The sequence below is a fragment of the Oryzias melastigma genome, linkage group LG11 (genome assembly GCF_002922805.2).
Source record: "Oryzias melastigma strain HK-1 linkage group LG11, ASM292280v2, whole genome shotgun sequence".
Lineage (NCBI taxonomy): Eukaryota > Metazoa > Chordata > Actinopteri > Beloniformes > Adrianichthyidae > Oryzias > Oryzias melastigma.
The window spans coordinates 613044-630970 of NC_050522.1; the positions used below are offsets into that span (position 1 = coordinate 613044).

Consider the following 17927-nt stretch of genomic DNA (forward strand, 5'->3'; position numbering starts at 1 on the left):
TTCATAAAAATAGAGATCGATCTAACGATTTATGATAAAGTCCGCTAGCTTGATGCTAACGTATAATGGGATTTCCCATAGGACAGCTAATGCTAACACTCAGTCGATCTAAACATACATTACTGACTAAATGAACATCTTCATTTGAATTTAAGGAAATATTTTGTAAAGTAACCATTTTATCGTTTTTTGCTTTCTTCCTCTCTAGAATAAGGTGTAATGCTATAGCGCAGTCGCCACCTAGTGGTCAAACTGAAACGCCCTCCAGCAGAAGCAGAACAATCTCTGTTTAAGAATCCATTTAACACCATTTAGTATTAGTAATCTCGTTATCATTTCACTAACCGTCCCAGATTAATCTGAATATCTTAAAACATAATGAAAAATATGAATATATTTCTAAACAAATGTGGCTAAATGTGTAAACTGTGTAAACTCATAATTAAACTAAATAGATGGAAAGAATTGAAAAACATCAGAATCAATTATGGAAATTAATTTCTAATTTTAAACCCAAAATCAGAATGTTAGAAGTTCTTTACTGGCAGGTGATCACAACAGTTTCATAAAGTGGGAAGAAAAATTCAATTGCAGTTTCTGTCCTTTCAAAAGAAGGACGACCTTTCTGGAGGCGTGCGGCTGAGAAGTCCTTCAGGGGATGACTCACCAGGGGGTTCCTGAAGAATTCATATTTGGCAAAGTTCTTCCTGAAGAGAAATTTACAGTCGCTGCTCATGGAGGCCTGAACTTGAGCCACCAGCTCGTGGTCCTCCAGACATCTCTCTGGAAGAACACAGACACACCATCACTACACAGACAAAACATCACACCACTTTAAATCTCTCATCCTCTTCTTACTGATGATTAAGAATATTTTACATATTTTACAGCCTCACAGCATCAAAAAAATATATTTTTGGTCTTTAAGTGAGATTTTTTTTTAATTTTAGTATTTTTGATCATTTTTTTCCCATAAATCCTAACAGAGTTAGTGTTTCTTTAGCATCACTGAATGAAAAAAAAAATAATTTTGACATGAATGAATGAATGAATGAATGAAATGGTTTATTTAAAGCAATCAGGTCATAATACATACATAACATATCACATAATGAATCACAAGTAGATCACTTGAGAGGGAGTGGAAGGAAGCGAACTTATATAATCCCACCCCGACTCGACCATTTTCTCTACATGAATTATCAATATCCGGTTCAGGACTTAATATCAAATATTAATAAAATCAGGCTATTAAGGATCATTAATATCATTAATGTAATCAAGTTTCAAAGCATCCACGACAAATCATTTATATTAATCAGTAAAGAAAATTAATACCATAGTGATTGTAAACTTTTCAGTAATCATTACTTCATATTACATAAACAATAATCTAATATTCTCATAGAAAAAAAGACACTTTGTGCATGAATTATGATAATACAAAAATAATTAAATCATCTTCATTTGCTAATGCAGTAAAGGTCAAGATATTCTCGTAAAAGAAGACAATTAGTGCAGATTGTATTAATCAAATAATTATTATTAAAAAAAATATAAAAATAATAAGTAAAAATTATCTTCATTAGTATATGGAGAAAAAAAAATATTCTAATAAAAACATACAATTTGTGCAGATTGTTTTCATTAAAATCATTATCATAAAAAAATAAGTTGAAAAGAAAAGGATAAAAAATGACAAAATAAAATAAAATAAAAATGTATTTTTTTTTTTTTTATCAGAATCAGTGCTACATCACTGCTTAGGAACAAGTTTAAGGCAGCGTAACGGTTCTTCTTCGTTGTTTTATACATAAAAGAAGGAAGATGATAGCTCCTTAGCAACTGATTTTTATTTCTGGACTCACTAAATGAGAATTTTTGCTCGTTTACCTTTATATTTATAATCAAAACCTACTTGGCAACCAAAGGATGCTCACGCTGTTGAAGTGATGATGAAGTTTTCAGGCTCAAATCATTATTTACTGTGCGAACAAACAATAATATTATGTTAGGGAAATTATTTCTAATGTTCCATTGTCCAGAACATGGAAGCAAAGGTCAAAGGTTACAGAGGTCTGAGAAACGGAAGAGGCAAAGAGGAAGAAAAACGGGGGAGGAGACGGCGCAGAACAATGAGGCGTCTTTGGGCTGATTGCTGAGAGTATGGAGGGATTTTTGTGCCATTATTTCGAATGCAACACTCGCAGTTTTGAGGGTAAAACTTTAAAAAACTTTGTGTGTTTTAAAAATTATTTAACACTTAAATAAGGAAAACACATTTGATTCATTCATGTGTCCACAACAACTCCTGCCAGAGTTTAAATAAAAATAAATAAATAAATAAATAAAACTTCCCTGAGTGGTCACTTTTATTGGCAATATCAGCCCCATAACTGGATCCATGTATCAAATGAAAAGAAAAAAAAAGAAATTACTACTTTACATGATGATCATTTTCTGAACTATTATAGAGAAACAGATAAATTCTTTATGTTCTCATTAAAGAACATACGTGTCAAAGTCGAGGCCCGGGGGCCGGATCCGGCCCTCCTGGCAATTCTATCCGGCCCTCCAGATCATTTTATTGCATTGTTATTAATGACCCGATGTTATCTTGTGCTCATTTCAAACTTGTATAATATTGACAAATTATATTTTTAAAGAGAGTAAAATACTAAAGTTATTTAAGGTTTAATTTTATTTAAGGTTTATTTAAGGCCTTTTTATTATTCAGAATAATGTTAAAAAGTTGCAGCTTTAAAGTTTTAAAAATTGGCATTCTGCTAGATTTTTGGACTATTTTCGCATTTAAAACGACCTTTTAGACTATTTTGAAGTTAAGCTAACATTTCAGCTTCATGCTAGCTGTTTTAGCTAATTTGGGCGTTACTCAATTATTTAGGGTCTTTTGAAGTTTAGCTATTTTTTTCAGCTACATGCTAGCTGTTTTGGCTAACTTAGGTTAGTTTCTTTAGGCTAATTTGGCATTTAGCTAATAATTGAACTACCTTTAAATTTCAGTGATTTCAGCTTCAGCGTATTCAGCTTCCAGCATTCACACTAGCATTATTGCAGGTAATGCCATGTATCTGGTTCATAATTATGTTAAATGGTTTTAATAAAATTAGTTAAAGTGTGTTTAATAATTTTTATCCTGTTCAGCCCCCAGCTTAAGGTGTTTTCGTATTTGTCCCCTTGTGCGACTGAGTTTGACTCTCCTGTAGTAGAGTAAAATTGTTTTGTTTGCACATATTTTTGATTTTCAAGTGCAAAATCATTTTTTTGAAAAGTACTCTCAAAACAGTGAGTGTTGCGTGAAATAAAGGCACAATAGTCATTCCATACCACAGCAGCAAAGCCACTAGAAAGCAGAGTTCCAGAGTTCTGGTCTCTCTGGAAGTTAAAGTAGAACGTTAGAAGCTCGTGCTGCAGCGTGAAATCTGCTCCTCCCAAAATAAGGTCTGGTAAACTCACATGTTTGAGTAAGGTGACATTCAGATGCTCGTTTCTGCCTAAAAAGGATTCTGGCTGCCCTTCAGGGGTAGAAATGTCTGCTCTCTGTGTGCTGGCTGCAGCCTGGGGAATTTCCTGTGCAGGCTCGGGTAAGATTGATTGGTTGAGACGGCGAGGGGCTTGTCCAGAGGAGCCCGGCCATTGGCTGCACGCTGCTCTGGTATGATGCTCGAGTCCAAGCCTTTTCCACCGCCGCCCCCTCCCGCTTTGTCTTTCTTTAGGCCGCTTTCTCGCTCCTTTCATTTCTACCACTCTTTTTCTGCTTTCTCTCCCTCCTTCACCTCACATTCCATCTCTACAGAGTAACCCCCCCAACAGAAACGCAGAACAAGCAGGAAAAAGCACAAAGCAATCCTTTGACTCTTAAAATTCTGAGGAAAAAAGGGAGAGAAAAAAGCTTCAAAGGGAAAAAGCAAAGAGGCCAAGCACGAGACACATTTTTCTGCTTTTTTATTTTTGCCCCCCAGAAAAATAATTAGGGCGGGAATGAGTATTAAAATTACACGGAACAACAATGAATCTCACCACCATCACACCTCCCTCCACCAGTCACAAACATAAAACAGGGTTTACCAGGAGCAGATTGAAACACACTCGTAGTTGTGACGCAGAAACTGAAATGCTCCAAAGTCTTTCTGCTTCACTCCATTCTGATTAGTGCGATTATTTTAAAAGTCGACTAATCACCGATTATTTTTTCAGATTAGTCGACTAATCTGGTCGTGCTCAAAGTGGATGTAAAACAACCATCTTAACAATCATTAGCTTTAAACTAACTAAAAACTAGATATATTCACAGTAGTATTATCTATTACAATTTTAGTGTAAGCTGAATTTGGCCGCTGAAGATGCTGATAGTTAGCTAAAATATGAGTTAAATGCTAAATTAGCCTAAAAAAGCCTTGGTTAGCCAAAACAGCTAGCATGTACCGGTAGCTGAAATATTAGCTAAACACAAAAATAGCCTAATAAACAACAAATGCTTGAATTAGCCAAAACAGCTAGCATGTAGCTGAAATTCCAAAACGGCCTAGAAGAAAAAACCAAAACAAAAAAGCCTAAATTAGCCAAAACAGCTAGCATGCAGATGAAACATTAGCTAAACTCCAAAATAGCCTAAATAAAAGCCAAAATAGTCCAAAAAGCTAGCAGAATGCCATTATAACTTTCAACTCTTGACTCCATACAATACCAAGTAACGACTAATCCAACTATTAAATTAGCCGTCGACTATTTACTAGTCGATACGGATCGTTTTTTTGGCCGATCGAGTCCCACATAGAACGTGACTTTTTATTCCACCCTTCTGCAAATTGAACTATGACGGGAGAGGATTGACTGTTTATTAGTTAAAATTTTAATATCTTAGCATTATTTTTCATGTGAGGATTACAGAAATGAATTATTTGTAATTTGGTTATATGTGGCTTTCTGGAAAAGACACACTCTGCGATTGTTAAAATGTCTCTGTTAGCCCTAAAACCGACCCCGGCCTCACATCAGAGAAGAAAACTGTTATAAGGTAAATGTGAAAGTAAAAAAAAAAAAGGTGGTTTTATAAGGAAAATAGTCAAACATTCAACTGTTTTCTTGGATTTGGTATGGCACCCCAGCAAAATGAAAAAATGTTTGTAGACTTTACCGAGGCCCAGGACGGGGTGGTGCTCCACCAGCGTCCAGGCATTGTCATCCACGCAATGGCTCTTGTAGACGAGCAGCTGGCACACATCTCTCGCCGTCATGTGTCCTGGAATCTCCACCACTTTTCCGGATCCATCCTCACTCCAAATCTTGACAATCTGAGGAGAAACGAGGGATTGATGAGCATCAGAGCAGCAGAGGTCAGGCTCTTAAAAGCAGAACAGTCACGGATGTCCAGAGATGATCTCCATGTTTGTAAACTCCACCTCCATGACCCGAGACATGTGATCAGCTAATCCACCTTTAAGTCATGCTCACAATGTTTTGTCACTCGATAAGGAAGTGTTGGCCTGTCCCTGTGCTATCACTTCACCTCTTTGGTCCAAACGTGTGATCGTGATAACGCATCAGAACCCAAAATGACATTGTTGAGTGATGATTGTCCACATTTAAAGAACTTCTAAGTATCGGTTTTTCCCATTAATACTATCAACTGTGAGCAGCTGGGCGGGGTTCATTGTTCAAGTAGCTCCTATTGTTGTGTCATTTAGGGCTGCCATAATCGACTATTAAAATAGTCCACGACTAATTTAATAACTGATTAGTCGTTACTTTATATTATATGGGGTCAGAGTGTAGTAAAGTTGAAAGTTATAATGGCATTATGCTAACTTTTTAGACTATTTTGGCATTTATTTGGTTGTTCTAGGCAATTTCTGGAGTTTAGATAATATTGAAGGCTGCATGCTAACTGTTTTGGCTAATTTAGGCTAATTTGGCATTTAATTAATATTTTAGCTTGCTATCAGCCTCAGCGTTTTCAGCTATTAGCTTCAGCATTTTCAGCTATCAGCTTCAGGATCTTCAGCTATTAGCATTAGCATCTTCAGAGGCCAAATTCAGCTTACAGCATTCACACTAGCATTATCACAGCTAATGCTATATATCTAGTTTTTGGTTAGTTTAAAGCTAATGTTGGTTAAGATGTTTGCTTAACATCCAGTTTGCACATGACTCGATTAGTCGACTAATCAGAAAAGATAACCAGTGATTAGTCGACTATTAAAACATTCTGAAACATCCCAGCCAAGAGCCCAGAGCGAAATTTAACCTTGGTGCAATCTTTCCTTCTTGGAGCCGCGCTGATAACCACAGAGCAGCTGCTTCACACCACCGTACGAGTAGATTCACACAACGCTGAGAGCTCTCTCTCACATTCGGCGCATGACACGGCGATGAGCGGATGAAAATAGGAAAGTGTGTGCAAACTGAGGCGAGCGAATGTCTCTAAAACAGAAATCAAACGAGCGTCTTCCAGAAAAAACAACCCTGCAAATTCCAGGAAATAAGATACAAAAACTTTGCAAACAAGACTCATGGACTAAAGAGAAAAAAGGGAGAGCAGATCACAGAAAATGGACTCAGACGACAACGAAGAAAATTCAAAAACACACAAGAAAAAAAGAGAAATGATAACAAGACGGAGTGCAACAACAAACGTTCAGGTGCTGCTCACGACCCAAACACCACTCTTTTCCTTCCCTCAGACACAAATAAAATCAGAGACTTTCATGCAGGAAAAGTTTTAACTGATAGTAAGTGGTTGGTTGTGGATCCACAGGATCCCCCAGAGCTCAAGCCTCCCCGGCAGACATCCGGGACAAAAAAGGAAGGAGTCTCTTACCTCTACGGCCTGAAAGAGGCAGCAGTCTGGAGAGCAGGATGGCATTTTCACACTGAGACGCTCTCCAGTGACTCAGGGACCGAAGGAGGGAGGGAAGAAGGGAGGAAAGGAAGCTGGAGGAGAGGAAGTCAGGAAGAGAGGGAGAGAGAGCCAGGAGGGAGGGGCAGACTGTCAATGCATCAGAGGTGAGAGGGAAAGGGGGGGTGACAGAGGAAGGAGAGACGGCCGACCCCTTCTCTTCCAGTCGGGGAGCAGGCGCACACACCCTCTACAGTGGATTAATGTAGTTTTTTATTTTTTTATTTTTCCTTCCAAAAGTGCACAAAACGTCTTCCAAAACTCTCGTGCTAAAACAGACTTTTAGTAACCATATGTGAACAACTTCATCAACAACTATCATAAAGATGGAAAAAGGAGCACAGAAAAGTAAGGAAAGAAGAAATAAAACAAAAACAAGCATGGAAACAGGGAGAATATATAAATCCAGGTATCATTTCTATCATTTATCATGTAAGAATTTTAAGAATGGCTGTCAAACCTTACTAAACAGTCCTGGATTATGTTTCCTATCAAATCTCACGCTAGGTTCACACTGGCCGCGGAAGCAGCGCCGGAGCGGCGTGCACGTGAAATCCGCTCTCTCCTGCAATTCACAGATTTTTCCAGGACGGTCCACAGGCGCTTCTGCTAGAGCTTTCTTCGTGACGGGTAAATTAATAACCTAAAAATATGTTTATGCTAAAGAGGAGCAAGTAACACAAAAAGTGTAACAATCACAGCCTAAAAGTAAACATTTACGGTTTTCCAGAAAGCCATACATAGCTAAATCTTAAATAATTCATTTCTGTAATCTTTGTAGAAAAAATAATACTAAAATCGCTAATAGCTGAAACGGCTGAAGTTAATAGCTAGCTAAAATATTAGCTAGTAATGCCAAATTCTAAATTAACCAAAACAACGAGCATGTAGCTGAAATATTAGCTAAACTCCAAAACAGCCTAAAAACTTAATAAATGCCAGAATATTCCAAAAAGTTAGGATCATACCATTATAACTTTCAACTTTACTACACTCTGACTCCACATAATATAAAGTAATGACTAATCGACTATTAAATTAGTCGTCTATTTTAATAGTCGATTAGTCGACTAATGATGGCAGCCCTAGTTGTGTTTCTCTTTGATAGCTAAATGACACCAACGAGCAATAAACTACCAACACATATGCACTCAGTAATGGGGTTGAATCGTCTCCATACATTTCTTTATATAATGAAAAGCAACCACAAGACTGTCGCTGAGTCAACTGACTTCTGTGAAGAACCAACTAACTTATGGTGCAAAACACAAAACCAAACATCAAAACCAAACATCAAAACCAAACATCAAAACCACAACAGTAAACAAAGCAACAGTGAAAATCAATGAAACCCTAAACAACACAGAAAATACCTGATACAGAAGAGAGCAAAAGGTCTTACTACCTAAAATGTATCATGCCCTCCAGGGGATTTAAAAGTGAGTGTGGTCATTTACATACATACATTAAAGAAAACAAAAACCTAAATCGTTTTGCATTAAATATATATATAAACAAAAACTATTGAAAGGAATTATAAGTTCTGTGGTAGTTCAATAAGGTCAGAGACCAAAACTAATACATCGTTTAAAAGTAATTTTAATTAAGTTCCCATGAGAGGAACCAGATACTTGTCTTGTGGTCTCAGAAATAAGGAGACATGCTGCAATATATTACCAAAAGTATTGGCTCACCCATCCAAATGATCAGAATCAGATGTCCTAATCACCTGGCCACAGGTGTATAAAATCACTCCTCAGACATGCAGACTGTTTTTACAAACATTAGTGAAAGAATGTTCCGCTCTCAGGATCTCAGTGAATTCCAGTGTTGAACTGTCATAGGATACCAGCAGTACAACAAATCCAGTCGTGAAATGTCCTAAATATTCCACAGTCAACTGTCCGCTCTATCAGAACAACATAGAAGAGTTTGAGAACAACAGCAACTCAGTCACCAAGTGGTCGACCACGTAAACTGATGGAGAGAGGTCAGAGGATGCTGAAGGTCAAATAGGTCATAGACTTTCTGCACAGTCAATTGCAACAGAGCTCCAACCTTGATGTGACCTTCAGATTATCCCAAGTACAGTTGACAGAGAGCTCATGGAATGGGTTTCCATGGCAGGAGCTGCATCAAGACACACAGGTGCAATCCAAAGTGACAATGCAGTGGTTAAAGGACGCCACCACTGGACTCTAGAGCAGTGGAGACGCCTTCTCTGGAGGGAGGAGTCACGCTTTTCCATCAGGAAATCTGATGGAGCAGTTGGAGGTTGCAGGAGAAGGGGTCATTTCAGACTGCATTGGTGGAGGAGGAATGATGGTGTGGGCTTGTTTTTCAGACCCCTTAGTTCCAGTGAAAGGAACTTTGAATGAAACATTTTGGGCAATTCCATTCTCCCAACCTTTTCCAACATGACTGTACACCAGAACACAAAGAAAGGTCCATAAAGACATGGGGGACAGAGTCTGAACTGGACTGGCCTGTACAGAGACCTGACCTGAACCCCATAGAACACCTTTGGGATGAATTATAGCAGAGACTGAGACCAGACCTTCTCCACCAACATCAGTGTGACCTGAACAATGAGCTTCTGGAAGAATGGTCCAGAATTCCTAGAAACACTCCTCTACCTTGTGGTTCTGACAAGAGTTGAAGCTGTAATAGCTGTAAAAGGTGGACCAGCATCATAGTAGACTTTATGGGTTAAGAAGGGGAAGACACTTCAGTTCATATGAGAGTCGAGGCAGGCAGATGAGCCAATGATTTTGATAGTATGATGTCGTAAATCCACACAAGGAAAATCCTTTACAAATCACCACGATGTGGTGCTAAAAGGATAGTTTTATACATGGCCACTAAAAAACAAACATCTCTATAATCCAGGGATTGAAGGGAAAAAATTGTTCCTATACCTAACTGTATGGGAGTCAATATGCATTTTGTGCTATACCCAACCACAGGGTGATGCAATCTAGCCCCCTTTGATAGGTAGATGGATAGATATTTTCATCATTATGAGACATAATGATTTTTATTCCAAAGGTTTTCGGCATAATAAAAATAAATTGGCTACAAAGACAAATTTGGAGGGAATTGACCTGTTTGGGGAGTTGTCGATTGCTGTAGGTTTTCAGGAGGCACTATGGCTTTAACAGCTCAGAGGAAGAATCTGTTCTATAAAGATTGAGGAACAGCTTCTTCCCCACAACTCTGATATAACCTGCATAGGAAATTCTTACATTTTAGATTATTATACTACTAAAATTACCTTTAGTAGTTTTCAGATATAGAATTTAAAGGCTTGGTCCCATTTATTTCTTATGATAATAAAGTTGCACAAAAAATTCATATAAAAAGTGACAAGTCCAAAGGCTACCAAAAAATAATAGCACATTATGTCCAGTAGAGCTCTACAAACTACATACAGTTCTCCTTTATGATATATTTAAAGTTGAAGGAGAAGAAGCAAGACAAAAAAATGAGCGGAATATGGTAAAAAGGAATGAGAGGTCATTTAGTAAAGAGGATAAGATACTCTTGATTTATTTCAAGAATCGGTCTGTCAGGAGTCAGCGCTCTGTCTCCCCCTCTGGTCACCGGTGGGAGCCATCTCCAGAGTACTGACTGCACTACATCTCCCAGCAGCCCCAGCTCACAGTTCCTGGACGCTGCTCAGCTGTCTCCAATCTCACAAGCACACACCTGCTTCTTAAGCAGCACACAGGGCCTCGCTCAGTGTGAAGTATTGGTTGTGCCATCCTGTCTGCATTACTGAGCGTTTCTATCTGGACCTGATCTTCTGTTTCTGACCCTACTTCATCTCTGATCGTCATGGCGGCAGTTTATTCTCGATCCAGATCTCATTGCCCAGTTGCACCGGGACAATCCTGAACAGCCTGCTCAACCGTCTGGTACCGGTCCTTAGTGGGGGGGTACTGTCATGGCAGCAGCCTCTAATGATTCTGTCCACCTGTGCCTGCTAGTATAGAGTTCTGCCTCTGCCTTTCATTCTTGTCAGATACTAATTTACTGCAAATCACTTCCCATCATTTAATCCTCTCCCGTCTCCCTAGAATCAGTCCATTGGCTCCATTTGTCCAGTGCCTGGGGGTCCTCCAAGCTAAAGGATTATAAATTTGGTCTCTTTAATTTCTGAGTTTGTCATATTTTGGGTCCCTGAAGCAAATCCTGACACTGATCACTTGCCGCCTGCCCTGACCCTTGGCTGGACTCTAACATCTCTACTCTCTTCTTAGATGATCCAATTATCGTGACTGACCTCTGCCCGTCTGACTCTGATTTAGCTTTGTGGACTTTCATCTGTGCTTAGTTCTTGTCTGAACAACTAAACCTGCTGCACATGGAACCAGCTGTCTGCTGTTTGAGACACAATGAGAACCTGCATATTAAACATTACTGTAACAATATTGAATTGGTAGATAATCACATTTAAAAAAATCAATTTGTCAGCATGATTAGAAAAACTCTGCCAAAGTCTCACTAACTGTATGTCCTTTCCCTGCCAGAAACTGCTCAAAGGAACAAATACAAATTTCCTTTAATGAATTAGTTTAAAATAAAATAAAAATATTTAACTGAACTTTCTTTACCTGTAAAAAAATCTACACTCTCAAACTTTCATTTCATATAAGGCCATTCTATTATTAAAAATTCACTTTTGCAGAAACCAGAAGCTAAAAAGTTTACCATTTGACATTTGCATTGAGTGAAACAATTATAGAAAAATATCATGCTTAATAATTTAGAACGCGCTGTAATTGGACTCATGGTGGCGTGATAAGATTCACGAGACAGTTGTCAAGTTAGGGACAAAAGTGTGTCCGTATGGATGGGAAATGGGAAGGAGAAAGCATGAGGTGATACAGAGAACACACGCAGGATTCTTTGTGCAAATGGCAAACATACTTGTGAAAAGAAGTCAACAAAATATAATATAATGCTTTGCATAATCACATCTGTGTGAATTCAACAATGCCCTTTGTGTGAACCTGCAGCTTAACAAAAAATACCTTTGTTAAGAATAGGTATCCTGACAAAATATTTGAGAGAGATGGAACATTCCTGCGACAGGAGGCTCAGTGGAGGGAAGGAAGGGCAAGAATGTGATTTATAACACACACACACACAAACAATGCACATGCAGCCGGGGTTGAAGCGTGTGAACAGGAAACTCGCGCCTGTCCTGCTGGGGCCGGCAGTCGGATTCAGAGAGCTTAGAGAGATCCGACCTGAAGACGTTCCCACCAGCGTTCCCAGCCCTGCCACGGAAGTCTGTGCTCTGTCAACGGCATCCTGGAAACCCCGCTTACCTCCATCCTACGGAGGAACACGCATGTGTATGCGTGCGCTTGATTGATAGTGGCAAGTTCACAACAGCATTCATCCACACGAGCAGATAAGATTAGCTGCTGGTCGATGGAAGGGAAAGCTGCAGCGTGCCAAAGTCAACACATGCTCCTTTGACCTGAGCATACCGGGCTGTCATCTGGCCTAAAAACAAAACAAATGCTTGTGCCCCCCCCCACCGACACGCACACTTATGCCTACACCACCTCAATCTGACCCAACAGCAACACAAATGTTAAAAACACAGTACGGACTTCTACTGCTCGCCTCCTCCAGGTGTGTGAGGCTGGAAGCACCGTGGTGCAGGTGTACTTGCATGGGTGTCGGGAGCCAGTATGGGGCTGAGAACGGGGGATCCGGTTGGGCTGCAGAGCTCCGGGAAAGGGCTGGGAATGGCCGGCAGGGAAGCTGGACGCAACTCCAGTTCTTCCTTTAAACACCTGCAGAAGACGAAGAACACACGGATGGGCTACAGCAGCAATGAAAGACCCATCATGTGAGTCTGAAAAATATGTTGCCTAAAACAGGAGTGTCAAACTCAACCGTACAAGGGGCCAAAATCCAAAGCACACCTTGAGTCGCGGACCGAACAGGATAAACTTTTATTGAACAGTCTGACACCAAATTTTCAAACAATAAAACTGTAACTTTTTAACATAGTAATGAACTAGATATATAGCATTACCTGTGATAATAGTGTGAATGCTGTAAGCTGAATTTGGCAGCTGAAGATGCTGAAATTGATAACTAAAAACGCTGAAGCTGAAATCACTGATGCTAATAGCCAACTAAAATATTAAAAGAAAAAACAACTTAGGTTAGCTGAAACAGCTAGAATGTAGCTGAAAAAATAACTACACTTCAAAATAGCCTAAAAACTGAAAAAAGCCTAAATTAGCCAAAACAGCTCGTGTGTAATATTAGTCTAAAACCAAAACAGTCAAAAACCTTTGAAAAAAAACTAAATTTAGCCAAAACAGTTAGCATGTAGCTGAAATATTGAAAAATCTTAGTAAATGCCAGAATAGTCCAAAAATCTAGCAGAATGACAAACTTTAAACTATAACTTTTTAACATAATTATGAATAATAAAAAGGCAGGAATAATTTACCAGAATAAATCAACTTAAACCTTAAATAACTTTCAATATTTTACTCTCCATAGAAATATATTTTGTCAAAATTATACAAGTTAGTAATGAGGCCAAGATAACATCGGGTCATTAATAACAATAAAATAAAATGATCTGGAGGATCTGGAGGATCGGATAGAACTACCTGGATGCCCAGATCCGGCCCCCGGGCTAATTTTGAGTTTAGCTAATATTTCAGCTACATGTTAGCTATTTTGGCTAATTGAGGGTATTCTTTTTCTTTTTTTTTAGGCAGCTTTGGAGTTAGGCTAATATTTACACACTAGTGGTTTTGGCTAATTCAGGCTTTTTTCATTTTTTAGGATGTTTTGAAGTTTAGCGATTATTTTTCAGCTACATGCTAGCTGTTTTGGCTAAACTAAGTCTTTTTTTATGTTGTTTTTAGACTAATTTTACATTTAGCTAATATTTCAGTTGGCTATCAGCTTTTCAGCTTCAGTTTCCTGGTCCTGGAACAGGATCTGCTTGTGTGTATTCAGACTGACGCTTTGTTCCAGATTATTGGGGGGAAACGAGCTCTGGTTCACTTTACATGAACCAAATGTGCCCAGTCTGAATACATCCTCAGAGAGAGTTTAGATATGGAAAATGTTTTACACATGAAAGAATAAGGGAATGGTTGTGCAGTTCTTCTGATATGAACAAAATAAAAAAGAACCATGTAGTAATAAAAACAGTGTAGAATAAAAGCGTTTCCAGTCTTCCCAATTGAACCAAGTATATAAGAATATCTTTGTATGACATGGACTTCAGATAACCTGTTTAAGTTCAGCAGGAATCAACGTTCAGCATTCTCTCTCATTAAAATCTTTACCTTCTTCGGTTTGTTTTCACAAAAGAATAAAGCACATAAAAACCACCAGAACAAAGTCGTGTAATTCTAAAATCGGTTCATTTGGAGGCAGTAATACTCATATCCAACTGACAGGGAGTAGAGAGAAGACGACTGGCTCTCTTACTAGTCATTGACTGTTATTTAAATACTCCCAAGGTCACGTCTTCCTCATTACATTTGCAAATAAATTTACCAATTTTTTTTTAAATAAATGTTACTTATGTTATTTACATCCTCTTTATTTTCACACTGAGGTAAACTACACCAAATTTAATTTGCTTCTTGGTTTCCTGAGAAAATTGACACACGACTGTCTTGGCTGATAAATGCAAACATTGCTACAGGATGTTTTGCAGGTTTACCTGGCAGCCTGGATGTGCATAGGCTGAGAATGCCGGAGCCTCTCTCTGGTGGGTGATGATGGGGGCAGGGGGTGTGCTTGATGGCGGTTGACCTGGTAACGTACATGGTGGTGGTGGGGTGCAAGGCCGTTGTTCAGGAGAAGCACTTTGTCTCCCTGCATTGAGTGAACGGCCTCCGTAGAGGAGTTCATGTCATTCATCAGTTGTTCCAGATCCACATCGTCATCTGTGGAGAGACGTGAACACCAGAGGAGGTTTAGTGATGAATGAGGGACGTTCATCTTTGAACCACATAGCGCTAGGGTTTAAACACAAAGTAGCAAGGCATTTAGAAGGCTGATTGGAGTCAGCTGATCAGTTGGTGGTGGCAGAGAGCTACCATGCAAGGCGCTAACCCAACCATGAGAGCAACATAGGGGTCAGTGTCTTGCCCAGGAACATTTCTAGACATGGGTAGAGAGAGCGGATCCTGGACCTGCGATTGGAACCTTATGATCAGAGATTGGACAGTCTACTTTACAAAAGGGAATTGCAGTCCTCTACACCAGTGTTCCCCAACCTTTTTCACAGATCGGTTTAAACTGGACAATATTTTCGTGGACCAGTCTGAAGTTGGCCTTTTTAAACTTCCAGTTTATGAAAATCTATTTTCAAAATAAAATGGCACTACAAGAGACTTTGTTTAAAAAAAATCTAAAAATGTCAATAAAGTTTTTTCATGCAGATGATGAAGATTCAATGAAGCATGTCTAAATTAGCCAAATGTTAGCCTAACTCCAAATTAGCCAAAAACTGGAGAAGTGCAAATTAGCCAATAACAGCTAGCATAAAACGTTAGCCTAACTCAAAATTAGCAAAATGGAAACATGTCTAAATTAGCCAAAAACATCAAGCACAACGCTACAATGTTAGCCTAACTCCAAATTAGCCAAAAACTGGAAACATATCTAAATTAACCAAAAATAGCAGGAATAATGCTAAAATATTATCTTACTACCAAAAAAGTTTAGACATGTCTAAATTAGTCGTCGACTATTTTAATAGTCGATTAGTTGTCGACTAGTCGACTAATCGTGGCAGTCCTAGTGTCAAGCAGCAAATTTGAGGTGCATTGAAAGAGAGACGTCAAACGTAAATTTGATGCGTGAATCACGTTTGGTGTGAACACAGCTTAAGGACCCACTCTGGATTAAGGGCGTCCCGCCCCCTGGGAAGCAAAGTATGGTGTCCTGTGCACCATACATCCAGCCAACTGAGTCATCCATCTTTTTAGTTTTTTATTCCACTCAACAACAGTTGGGGGAAAAGTGAAGAAAAAAAATACATAGAGAATTTAATAGTTTATACTTTTGTAGTAAAATATTTCCAATAAAGCCAGTGTTACAATCTCACCCCAGAGAGAATGTGTCTGCATGCATGTCTATGTGTGTAAAACCTTTCGGTCCTCAGTATGTCCCACCCCAACACCACAAACAGAATTCTTAACATTCCTGAAAGAAGAAATTACAGCACTCTGGGAACATTAACCTAGCATATGGTGGCCGAATGATCAGGCCACAGTAGAACAACAAAAATGCATACACGCTCTCAGACAGAAATGAGACAGGACATGTGTTGTCTGTCTGAACCCTTGATTGCAGTTTTAATAAAAGAGCAGAAAAGTTGCTGCCACGACAAGGAAATTATGCCAAACCAGTAACAAAAAAGGGGATCAGCATCCACAAATAGGAACAGTCTAGGACAGGGGGTCAAATGATCTTTACAGTCATGAGATGTGCAAGTGGAGGGAGGGAGGGAGGCACACATGGAAAAAGAAGAAAAAAAGATTACTTGAGGACAGTTTTACATTCCTGTTATGTAAAGCTCCGTTAGCGTTTACAGCAGGCTTACATGTCCACATTCCAGCCCTCTGGATTGTTAAAATGGAACATTCAAAGCAGGTGATAAAAAATATAACTACATCTATAGCCTAACCTGCAAATAATGCAAGTGTGAATGCTGTAAGCTGAATGTGGCTCCTAAAAACGCTGAAAATGCTAAAGCTGAAAGCGTGCTAAAATATTAGCTAAATGGCAATTTAGCCAGAAAGCTAGAAACATGTCTAAATAGGCAAAAAAAAACAGCAGGCATAATACAAAAATGTTAGCTTAAAGGGTAACCAAACACTAAATCAACTTGTTTCAGCTGTGGACCTCTATAAATGGGGTTTTAAAAATGTTGTTGGTCACTGCCGAATTTTTGATACATTAAAATAAAAGTTTAATTCTGGAAAATATAATAAAAAAAATACCTGTGTGCTGCCCCCTACTGGTTAAACTGAGGTATTAGAGTTGAATTTTGTGATTGGTCAAACCATGCAAGTTTCAGAAGTCTAAGGCCCGATCCGAATACTCCCCTTCTCCCTCTCCCTTTGCCCTCCCCCTTCGTTTATCCCTCCGTGATTGCTCCAAACGAAGGGTGATGAAAAATAGTGTCTAATATTTCGGACGTGACTTCCGTTCAATGACGTCATCAACATCGCCGGTCCGCTAGCATTAGCACGGTGCTTCCAGCGGTTTAATATCCATAACAACAGTGGTTTTATAACTTTAAAAAGGTCGTGCTACAACATAAAGTCATTACTTACATTTAAATGTAAACGTCTGTGGTTCTGAGCGCACCAAAGGGAAGAAAAGCGCTTCTTCGCGCAACGCGGTTTACTCTCGCGATAGCGGACTTTGGACCCCTCTGTTCGGAGTGTGAAACTTAAAAAATAATAATCCGGACACGACTTTGACTTCAACTGCCACTCCAAATCAAGGGGGAGGGCTAAGGGAGAGGGAGAAGGGGAGTATTCGGATCGGGCCTAAACCTCTCATTGCTCCTGGTGGTTGAGGTTGCTGCCATCCATGACAGCTGTTACCATCCCTGTGTGAATGTGTGAGAGCATGGATGAATAGGATTGTGACTATTTGGATTCTGGCCTTAAAGAGTGACCAAACACAGAATTTGGAGGCTGACTCCTCCCACAGTGGAAATTTTGAAAATCCCGTCAGAGGGGTGGGGCTGGAGGACAGGACATTCATCATTACAAGAGCTGTAGATCATGACCTGGGATTTACAAGGTTTGACCAATCATGAAATTCCACTGTAATACCACATTTCAACCTGTAGGACACAGACGGTTTTGGACTATATTTACAAGAATTAAACAAGTTTATTTTAATTTGTCAAAAATGTGGCAATGACCAACAGACAGCACTTTAAAATACCCATTAATAGAGTTCAACATTCCAAAAAAGTTGA

General features: G+C 39.1%; 1 protein-coding gene across 3 annotated transcripts in view; it reads right to left on the reverse strand.

Annotated features, from left to right (window-relative positions):
* Positions 1 to 17927, reverse strand: part of LOC112136293 (growth factor receptor-bound protein 10) — a gene marked incomplete at its 3' end in the record, with an annotated part of 39904 nt that overhangs the window by 8975 nt on the left and 13002 nt on the right. For all 3 annotated transcript variants that reach the window (XM_036214294.1, XM_036214295.1, XM_024257899.2), the window contains 4 exon segments: positions 668 to 783; positions 5159 to 5315; positions 12609 to 12732; positions 14643 to 14868. In XM_036214294.1, coding sequence (XP_036070187.1) covers positions 668 to 783; positions 5159 to 5315; positions 12609 to 12732; positions 14643 to 14868 — 623 coding nt within the window.